This window comes from Poecile atricapillus, chromosome 7, assembly GCF_030490865.1.
Source record: "Poecile atricapillus isolate bPoeAtr1 chromosome 7, bPoeAtr1.hap1, whole genome shotgun sequence".
Classification (NCBI taxonomy): Eukaryota; Metazoa; Chordata; class Aves; order Passeriformes; family Paridae; genus Poecile; species Poecile atricapillus.
In genome coordinates this window covers 28,577,996-28,588,556 of record NC_081255.1, presented here as the reverse complement: position 1 = coordinate 28,588,556, position 10,561 = coordinate 28,577,996, and the positions used below count along the sequence as shown (strand labels likewise).

The 10,561-nt window shown below is 39.5% G+C and overlaps 1 protein-coding gene across 1 annotated transcript; it reads right to left on the bottom strand.

Annotated features, from left to right (window-relative positions):
- Window positions 1-1,161: 1,161 nt before the first annotated feature.
- On the bottom strand, window positions 1,162-10,321 carry GPX7 (glutathione peroxidase 7). Its single transcript, XM_058842704.1, has 3 exons — window positions 10,043-10,321; window positions 3,666-3,927; window positions 1,162-1,847 (listed from the first exon to the last, which is right to left on the bottom strand). The coding sequence occupies exons 1-3, from the start codon at window positions 10,247-10,249 to the stop codon at window positions 1,684-1,686; spliced, it is 633 nt and encodes a 210-aa protein (XP_058698687.1). The 5' UTR covers window positions 10,250-10,321; the 3' UTR covers window positions 1,162-1,683.
- Window positions 10,322-10,561: the final 240 nt, after the last annotated feature.

The window sequence follows — 10,561 nt, the reverse complement described above, 5'->3', positions numbered from 1 at the left end:
AAGATTATTTGGCTGCAAACCGTCTTTCTCTTTACTTGATTTCTCCTTTTACTTATGTTCTTCTATTACTTCTTCCTTTTATTCTCTCTTCCACCCCCTCTTTTTTTCCACTAAAACTTGAAGAAACTTGCTCTCAGCTTCTTTCAGACAATTTGAGATTGTTTTGTGCAGTATAATCTCTGCCTTTCATGTTCTTCCTGCAAATCCTAAAGTACCTGGAGCTCTTACTTCCATGGAGAACTCCACAGAACGAGTTCAATCAGTATTCTTCTTTTCCCTCTTGTTCTGTGAGCCAGACCATGCCATAATATTTGCCTTTGATTTCAACAAGAGCCTGCTTGGATGCTCTAATGCTCTTGGAAGAGCTCTAATGGCGGTGAGGAGCTGGAAAAAGTCTTTACCATGGTCAGGTCAATTAAGGCTTATTTGTACACGTGGGCCCTGACAACTATATGGACAAACATTGTCTGTGCTACTTGAAAGCATCAGAAGGCACAAAAATGGTTTTCACTCGTCAATAATACAGAAGTTGGACATGGCTAGATTCCTCTTAAGGCATCCTGAGGTTAACAGGATGGGAATATTGGGTTTTTGTTGAGATAAAAAGAGTTCTTCTTGAGAAGATTTTCAAAGAGTTTCTGTCAAGGAACAATGAGGGTGCAAATGTCAGTGTTATTATTTTAGTACAAACTAAAACTAAAATTCAGGGACTTCTGAAATCTGAGCAGATGCCTGACTATTACAGTTGGAAAAGCTTCCATTAAGCATTTTTAACTCTAATGTGGTATTAAACTATATAACATTATGCAAGAATTAAATATTTGAAAAATTATTTCCATGGAAAAAATATCTTGATTGTCTGATGTTTGTCTGTACATGCAGCAAAATTGGATAGTGTTATAAATGGAAAAATAATAAATAATAAAATTCAACATCAATTTTATGAGGGGAGAGTAATTCTAAGGCAAAATGCTAGTAGAAGAAAGAAATAGCCTTTTCATGTAGACTCTGGTCCAACAGATGTTCAATGACTATTTAAATATCATCTGATAATCTTGGTGAAAAAATGCAGAAATTCTTCTCATGGCTTCTGGAGAATTTTTACAGGGCCTTTGTCTTCATATTTCTTTTATTTAGGATTTATAGATGCATTTTCGCCATGCCCTTCAAATTTTCTAGACAGAAGAAATTAGCTGTTTGGCTGTGGTAATTGGAACATGCAAATTCTGCCTGGTCTGAAGGTATCTGGTTTAGCCCTCTTCTTAGCACACACCCTAAGTCAATCAGGCATTTTTTGCTATTTATTTTATTCAGTTTGCAATCAAAATATGACAACAGATTTGTAGCTATCAGGAAAATCCCAGCTAGGACATTCTCATTATTCTGATCTTTCTTCCTATATGAACTGACTTCCTTTAGTGTTACCAACGACTAATAATTGAATTGGGGAAGAAACAATTGCTGAAGATTTCTTCTTTCCTAGAAAACTCAAACTGAATTTGGTCGGAGAAAAATATTACATTACTTTGTTAACTTGCTGGTTTCCACATTCTTTGATGGTGAATACAGGTTCAACTGGTCATAATTCCCTTTCCCCATATACTCTCTTTTGGAATGTGAAAAGACAAAGTCCAGCCCTAATTCTCAACTAAGATACAATTGGCATGCTGAGATTTTTGAAAGTCATAATTCATCTTTCTTCTTTAGGATGATTTTCCTTACAAGTTCTGTAACATGGGGTCTTATTTCTTCAACAGAGACAGTAGAGTCCCAGGCCTTTACTACTTTCCCATTGGGGTCCACCAGGTATTTCCAGAAGTTCCAGGTTGGTTCTTCTCCTGTAGAATCTACAGGGGAAAAAAGAAAAAAAGAAAAAAAAAAAAAAAGTTAAATAAGTTAAAAGAAAAAAAGAAAAAAAAAAAAAGTTAAATAAGTTAAATATTAGGAAACCTCCTTAGCCAATTCCTGACATTTCTTCATGTCAATTTGATGATTAACCTTGCAGAGAAAGAAGGAATGTAAAATTAAGAGGAAGTTCAGACTGAATAAGATCAATTTTCTGACAGACAGCTTTAACTAGACAGTAGTCCCTTGGAGACTAATGGAAACAGGGAAGCTTGAGCCCAGAGAAAGCACAATTATCAGTGTTGAAGTGTGTGAGGGCATGTGCTTGTGGGGTTGTGCTATAGAGATATACTGGATACAGCTTGAATACTGATAGGGAAATGGAATCTGGCATGATAATATAGCTGTACCAGGACTGATTACTTGCTTATCCAGAATTTTCCCTCCAAAAGCACCCAGTATCATGCGCTTCAGAAGATTGTTTCAAGAAATGCTACATGAAAAAATAACAAAGTAATTGTTCCAGGTTTCCATCTAATTCTCATCTTCTCCTAAAAATTTTCCAGGATTTTCAAATAGACCAGGAACCTCATCCCCCTAAAAGCACAAGTACAGATGCTACAGACAAATTAGCATCTTTTTTTTCCACTGATTATACATTGGGCAAACCTTATAAGGAATCAGAAGTTACTTCAATGTGTCATCAAGACACAGCCAGACCTACACTTTTAACTATGTTGTCATTGTGCTGAATAAACACGCAGCCTCCAGCAGCCTCCCCCTGCAGGCAGGTGAGCAGTGAAACACAAGTTTTGCAAGTTTCCTGGAACATGTCTGCAGGAGTAACTCTCCTGGGCAAAAAGAGATGGAAGGATGCAAAGAGGATTACACGGAACTTTGGCTAGCAGAGTGATCCATTTCAGACACCTAGATGGAGGTGAGTTTGGGGTAGTCAGAAATAATATCCACACTCCTTTAAATTCAGTAGGATTTGGGAGAACACTGTGGTGTGCTGGAGAGAATCAGCAGGATATGGTCCTTGCAGAATGCAGCTCAGGTGTTACTGTGTCATGCTGGGCTTTACTATATTTCATTGCTGAAAGACATTTCCTTCACATTGGGTTAAGACTGACATTTTAATATAGCAATTAAATAGTATTTAAAGCATCTGTTCAGTGCAAGAAAAGTAGTGCCTTGATAGGGAATATCCTGCTTTGCTGGCTGGTAAGAACAAGCAAAACCTCTTCAGGTGTCAGTGCTGGCTATAAAGCAGATTGGAACTGGAGGAACTCCACAGTAGGTTCATTCCAGTGCTTGGGGAGGATTGAGGAAGGGAGTATTCAAGGACATCATCTAGTGCCTGCTTTCACTCTTTGATTGTTGAAGTAAATTATGAGATGCTTTGCTTCCACTTATCCTACAGTTCTAGAGATGAACCTTATAAATCCAACCTGCAGCACTCATGTCACAGGAGGAGCACCTAGGAGGCTGCAGAGTGGAAGAAGGAAGGGCATGGTGTGCATGCCTAGAGGAGAGTATTTCAAGGCCTGTATTCCATGTAGAGGTTTGTTGGACCAGCTTTTACAGAACATCTGCTACTGATGTGTCTTCATCTCTGGAGATCTTGTTGGAAGGTAAAACAATGGTGATAGAGAGAAATCCTGCCTTGTGCAGGAGGAGGGACTATAAGACTTCTGACCTCTTGGAGCCTGACAACTCTGTGAGCACAATCAGAGATCTCTTTTTGCTGTTGGATGGTATTTTGTGTCAGAGGACTTCTATGCAGGCGAAATAACCCTCCTGCATTCCAGGTTACTCACCAATTAAGTACTTGAAGGCAGGAATTGCTCCGGCTCCACTGACTGTGATTTTGCTGAACATGGGGAAGGAGGCACCGTAAGTCTTTCGTGCAAAGCTCTCAATTTCTTTGTTGGTGTCTGGTTCTTGCTGCCCAAACTGATTGCAGGGGAATGCCAGCACATTGAAATGGTATGGGCCCAGGTCTCTCTGCAGCTGCTGTAAGGCCTTGTAGTGGCTGTCTGTATACCCACACTCACTTGCAACATTGACAACTAGAGACACCTGAAGAACAAGAGAACACATTTTATAATGTGTTACACATGTCAGTTTTACAGCAGGTGGGCTGGAATGCAGACTAATAAAAAAATAAATAAATAGTATGTCTAGGGAACTGTGGCTGAACACATATTTGAAACTACACTGAGCTCTGTTCACAAAAGGAAGATTTAATATTTCTTTTCTGTATTCCTCTTTGGTAAGCATTAAAATAATCAACCAACTTCTGAGCAATCCTAATCTTCAGTTTTCTGAGAATCTGTGTTTTTCCATTCTGCCTTTTGGACAGGTTCTAAGCATAATTAAGAAGAGCCCATCCAGCTAAGATATACCAAGTTGCATGAAAGAAACTTGCAAATCAATGTATATTTTGTTGTTCATTTATTTGTTGTGAAGCATCTACTCTGCAGCATGTTTCCTTGCTCAGAATTTAGTGCCCCTGCAGAAGTGGCTGATGCATTTATCATTGCTAGTGTAGATGTTTTGACCTGGAAGTTAACAGAAGCAATTACAGGATTTAGGGTTGGTCTGTGCAGTGAGGGCTGTAAAATTTCCCATCACTTCTAGAGTAAATCTACTCAGTTGTGACAAAATGACAACAGTGTTAGCACAAAGGTTTACTGGCTCAACTAGAGATTCCGAGAAGTGAGGACTGCCCACTATCATTGAAGTCATTCCTGCAGTGGATCATGTTCAATGCTGTGTGCGTTGTATGAGCACCAGGCACATGACTGCCAGCACAGATCCAGCTGGCAGGAAGTTGTCACAGACAGGTGAACACTACAGGAACAACAGAGTTTTTGGTGATACTAAGTGACCTAACCCTGAACTAACACATATTACAGTTCCTCAAAACCTTGAAGAACTTTTCATTGGTTTTTGAGATTTTTTTATCCTTAAATAACTTGAAGAATTTCAGACTTATAGTTTTGTTATTCTCACAAATTTTGTGTGAATTGCCACTCACTCTACATCAATTGAGTCCATTCTAATACTTTAATGCAAAAGTATTTAAGGAAATAGGATATGTGAAATAAATTATATTTAGTGAAAAATAAATGGCTACATGAGCATCGTGTTTTTAAAGATGTGACAGAAAACTGGCATATAAAGGTGCATTTCAGGGTAATATATGTGATCATAAGATGAAATGTGTAGAAGGGGTAGGAATGAGTAGAGAAAAAGCTAAGGAGATGTTGGTATTTGTAATTTCTTACATTAAACATTAACACTTACTTTGTGTATTTTCTCCTTTTTATAACTGTATGGCTGTCATAGAATCATAGAATATCCTGAGTTGGAAGGATCCATGAGGATCATCAAAGGCCAGCTACTGAATTTAAAGTGGATTTGGAGTGGCACTGTTTTCCCTGGAAGACAGGTAATCTCTTAAAGCACAAGTTGGTGTAATCTTTGTGGTGCAGTGTGTCAAGAGGATAGAACCTAAACAACCCCTGTACACTTGTATATGAACTATGACCTGCAGCCATCTCACCTGATGAAATCATCACATTCATTGAGACAACATTTACAAGCTGTGTCTAAAATTTTAAATTCAGTCTCCTAAAATGTCCAAAGTTATGGCATATAATTAGATTTTTTTTTTCCCCAGAGAAGAGGTAATAATTTTATGATGCATTCCTGTTGCAGACTCTCAGCATTGGAAACAGAATTTGTATGTTGGACATAAAAAATAGCTATTGGCAGCTCTGTCTTCAAATAATCTGATTTATCAAGCACAGTGATAACTGTAGCTTAGAAAAGATAAATTGTATCACTAGGAGTTGAAGTCACATGTAATTCTTCCATATGAAATTTTATAAGCTTTTCTAAATATAGTTTAAGCCTTGGAATTTTCATGATGCAGAAGTATTCATAGACCTTACTGATTTCACCTCGTTTGCTACCATCTCTCAAGTAGAAGGGTAATGTAAGAATTTGTCATTGGAGGTTTGGGGGAAATAAGGTTGTGTAGGCATTGTGTTCATATTAAAACAGGTATGAAAGATGAATTTCCAGTGAAAACAATCAAGCTTTTGTAACTTTTACTTGATTTTAAGTAAAAAGAGGGCTTGAAAGAATTCACTCAAAAAGAAACAACTATTTTCATTCACAGCTGCTTAAAAACAGCGTTTACTTGGTGTGGTAGTGAAAGGCTTGAGAGCTCACAGAGACAACAATGCAAACTTGCAAATATATTCCCCCAAAACAAATGGAAACTACACTCAGCATTTCTTGGGATGGCAGACACATTATGTTTCTCTTTTTTCCTTAGAAAAGTCTATTCTCTGTAACTGAATTCTCCATTACAGAACTCCATGATTTAATAGTGTCAACCTCTTAAAAGTATAACTAACATATATAGTGAAAACTTTTGTGATGTTAGTATTTCTCAATAAATGTTTAAAGTGATTCTTTAAAAATCTTTCCTGAGTTATCTTTCGGATGTCTGGTATTAGAAGTGATTTCATGTGCTGATTTTTTTTGGTCTGTATTTTATTTTTTAAAAATAACAGTTACTCTTTTTGCTCTCATGTAGAGGCTGTACTTTGTCTTCTTACAACTATTACTGATTGAAATTAAGTTCAATATGCCTGACTTTAGGCTCTGAGAGTGCAAGTCAAGCACACCACCTAGTGTGCAGTGCAAACAGCTCAATGGACCTCACAAAAAATATTTCATTTCAGCTGACTTCTTTACCAGCTGTTGTCTGACCTCTTAAAACTATCATTCCCTTTGCTTAGAAAGCCCATGCATTCTAGCAGTGAACTCATTTATTTAACAGTGCAAAAATTCTTCTTGCTTTACTTAATGCTCACACCAGAGTGCGTCCTTTAGAGAAAAATCCTGGGACGTATTTAGGAATCTGTCTCAGCTTCAAGTAACCCTTTGTGGATCTGTCAGCAGACACAGCAGATACTTGGGGTTTTACACCCAGAAAATCTTAACTGCCTCCATGTGACTGATGGAAGAACTGGCCACAAGTATCAGATGGCACCATTGAGCTGTCACCTTCATGGAACAAATAGCAATGTTTGTGCAGTAATTCAGTGTCTCTGCGTTTATCCACACTCAGCAACACCTCATTTTTGGATTGCAGCGAGCCCGGGTCCAAAGTGCCTAGCAGTACTTTCAATAATAATATTTAGTAAAAAATAATGCTTCAGTTGTTATAGTGCCTAATGCTTTTCCATTACAGCACCTATGGTTCAAGATTTCCAAAGGCACTGCACTGACACTGCTTAATTCCACCCCAGCACACTGTACTTAGCTGGGTGGTAAATTGGTACCGTTACATCAAGACAGGCACAAACACAGCAGGGAACAGTTGATGTTTGGGAGTTCTGACTCCCAAATAGGTACTATTTTTGGTAAGAATACTGCCTCTTACAGCGTATCAGATACAGATCATATATTAAAAGATTACTGAATTAGATTAGATAGAAAACTAATCTTGTTTGGATCCTCTTGATTCTTGTCCAACCATAATCATTGTCCTTCATTTCTAATGTAGATGAGTGGTGGCATGGAAAAACCACAGAAGGATGGCCTCCACAACACAGTGAACCAGAGAGTTTTTTGATCTATTTCAGTTGTGGAGCTCTTTTCTCAGTGGTAACAGTTCTCCCTTTATTTACTGTATAACAGAGGGTAATTGTGGTTCATATCAAGATACACTTGAATAGAAAGTGAATTAATATCAATCAGTCTTTTTTTTTTTCTTACTATGAAAAAATTGTTTCAATGATCTGAATAGACACAAGTTCATATTAATAATGATTTATTGAAGAATGATCCTGTCAGTCATGAATTGCACTGATTGCTTATACTTAGCACGGCTCTTGTGGTTTTAGAATTAGCAGACATTATTAATTTTTTTAGAGTCTGGAAGACTTTGCATTGTTTCAATTCCTAGTAAGTTTCTTGACTACCGATTAAGTAGTTATTTAAATAAATTATCTGAATTACTGAATTGAAGAAAATGTCTTCTCTACATCTGCCAGAAAGCTTAAGGCTGGTAAAAGCTGGTTTAGCAATTAACAGACTATTGTTCCAGGAGCTAACTAGTGACTCACTTTCCTTAAAACACCACCAGCATACACATAGTACTTTAATAATATTTGCTTTATTTTAATAGCTTTAAAATATTATGATAAACCTACGCCTTAACATTACTTATCTAACTACAGATTTAAGCAAGCTTATTTTAAGAAACAAATGGGAATTTTAATTAACCTTTTTCTATCTTGATACTGAGTTCTGACAACATAATGACAAAAAGGGATGGGTTTTATTGCTGTAATTTTCTTTAAAATTGTGCACATACATTAGCAAAGAGCAGGTAGCCAGAATATTAATAGGATCTCTGAATGCAAATCTATCTTTTATTCCAGAAGCTGAATGTCACTTCTTTGGAATAAACTATTCCATGTGCCTAGCAGAGATCAAAGAATACCATTCATCAATGGTATTATCTTTCCCAGATACAGCTCTAGAGCTCCCCTTTATGAAACCAGCCATACCTGGAGAGTGGCCTGGAGCCACAGCACTGGGATACAGCACATACCCTGAACCTTCCTGTTCATGAGACTCCAGACCAGGCTTTGCAGTTTGTTCCAGAGGGGTCAAACACCCCCAGCTCTCTGCAGAGTGGCTGTAAGGAACTCTTCCAAGTTCCTCCTTAACACTTTTCCATGTGGATTCTGGCCCTGAGATAGAGAAGCTACAGGTGGTATTTGCTTATTCAGATTAGCAGATGATGCGCAGACAAAACATGCCCCAGTAACAGGATTTATTGACTGAGCCTTTGGAAGGAGCTCATTAAAAAAAACACAAATATTGCTCAATATTAAACAACTTCCATGTTTTTTTCAAGCACAGATATTTGAGTGGGCATGGGACCAGTTCTGCTGTATCTCACTTGAGAATGAGGGGGCATGAGAACTTTGATCAGACAGGATTTAGACCTCTCATTTGGCCTAAATCTACCAGTATCCCTTTCTGCTGAGCTCAAGAAAATGTGCATCTCCCTATATAGCTTCTCTGTTTTCCTGCCAATGTTTTAGTGACCTGCTGCTAAGGACCAGTGAGCTCAGACATCTGAGGAGAAGAAAAAGGAAGTGTAAACACAAAGCTGGAGAAAAAGAGTGAAAACAAGAAGTGGTGCTGCCTTTTTGGGCAGCAGAGAAACTATTGGACTCCCTGATTGTATCACAGATGTGTCGCTTGAGTGCTAAGAGTGGCACTTGTGGGATTTATGTTGATTTTAGCTTCTATAATTTGTGAAAGGGGCTATAAGAAGTTATAGTATTAAGTATAATAAGTGTGCTAAGTTCTCTTTTCACTCTGCCATAGGTACAGACCATCTTTTCTAGGTGATCAAACCACTAATAAAATAAAATTAAATAAAATCAGATTATAGTCAGGGGCACTGTTTTAAAATGGTATGGAAAACTCCACCTAGAAATACTTATTGTAATGTGTAAATACAAATTAGAAGACATCATAAAAGCATATGTATCTACGTGCCCTTCTTCATATTGCTGTCACACTAAAAAGCCAGAGAGGAATTCGCATGATGTTACAATTTCACTATACTCTGATACTTTGTAATGTCTCATGTGTTTACTAACTACAGTGAAATCTGTTAACTCCACTAGCCACGGATCAAATCCCCCCCTTTTTTTTAAATGTAGATCATTAAAAAGAATGGGATTTAGGTTAGAATAACACACAAGAAGTCATGCAAGTAAAAGGCAGAAATAAACTCCAAAAGTAAGTTACACAAAGACACAAACTTCCTGAGCTTCCAATGGAATAGGCAGAACACAGAGCAATGCATCCTGCTGCAAGAACGGCAGGAGGGCAGCGTTCCCTGCCTGCCACGTCTACAGGCGGCTGCAGCGGGAGAAGACGCGGACTCACACGGGGTTAGACTGCAAACGCTTTATTGAAGAGGAGCCTGTGTTAGCGAGACGAGTTCGCCAAAGGGCAGAGTGACGGAGTGAGCAGCCCAGATGCACCGAGGCTCCGAGCACTCTCCCCCGCGCCCGCTCCGCGGACATGCAAGGGCTGCCTGTTAGCGAGCCCGGGCGGGAGCCGCCCTCCCCGCCGCACTTACCGAGCCCCTGTACTTCTCCAGAGACACAAGCTTGCCCCTGATGTTTACAACTTTGAAAGTGTAAAAATCAGGCTCCTTCTGCCGCGTAGCGGAAAAAGCTAAGAGCAGGAGCGTTGCAATTGCGAGGAGCATGGCTAGAGGGATGAGGAGGACTTTGGGGAAGGAGGAGGCAGGCTGGTGCTCCACACTGCCCTCCGGGTCCAGCATGCTGCACGGCCGCCTCGCTCTGCCCGGCCCCGGCCCGGCCGCGCTGCCGCAAACGCCTCGCTGCTGCAAACGGGCCTTTTGCGGCAGCCGGCAGCTCCGGCCGCTCCGCGCCGCGCCGGGACGGCTCCCGGCAGGATGCACACGCTCTGCACCGGAGCGCTTCGTGGTGGAAGAGGTGCACTCAGTGGTTATGGGTTTAAAGCACTAGTTGGCTCGGTCTGTGGGATGCCAGTCACAGAATCGCAGAATATTCTGGGTTGGAAGGCACCCCCAAGGAGCGCTGAGTGAAACTCTTAAGTGGATAGGCCGTAC

Excerpts from the sequence above, each read along its gene's own strand:
- GPX7 (XM_058842704.1), bottom strand. The coding sequence starts at position 10,249 with ATGCTGGACCCGGAGGGCAGTGTGGAGCACCAGCCTGCCTCCTCCTTC. Across the intron at positions 3,928-10,042 it reads TGGAGAAGTACAGGGGCTCG|GTGTCTCTAGTTGTCAATGT; the intron begins GTAAGTGCGGCG and ends CTTGTTCTTCAG. Across the intron at positions 1,848-3,665 it reads TGCCTTCAAGTACTTAATTG|ATTCTACAGGAGAAGAACCA; the intron begins GTGAGTAACCTG and ends TTTCCCCTGTAG.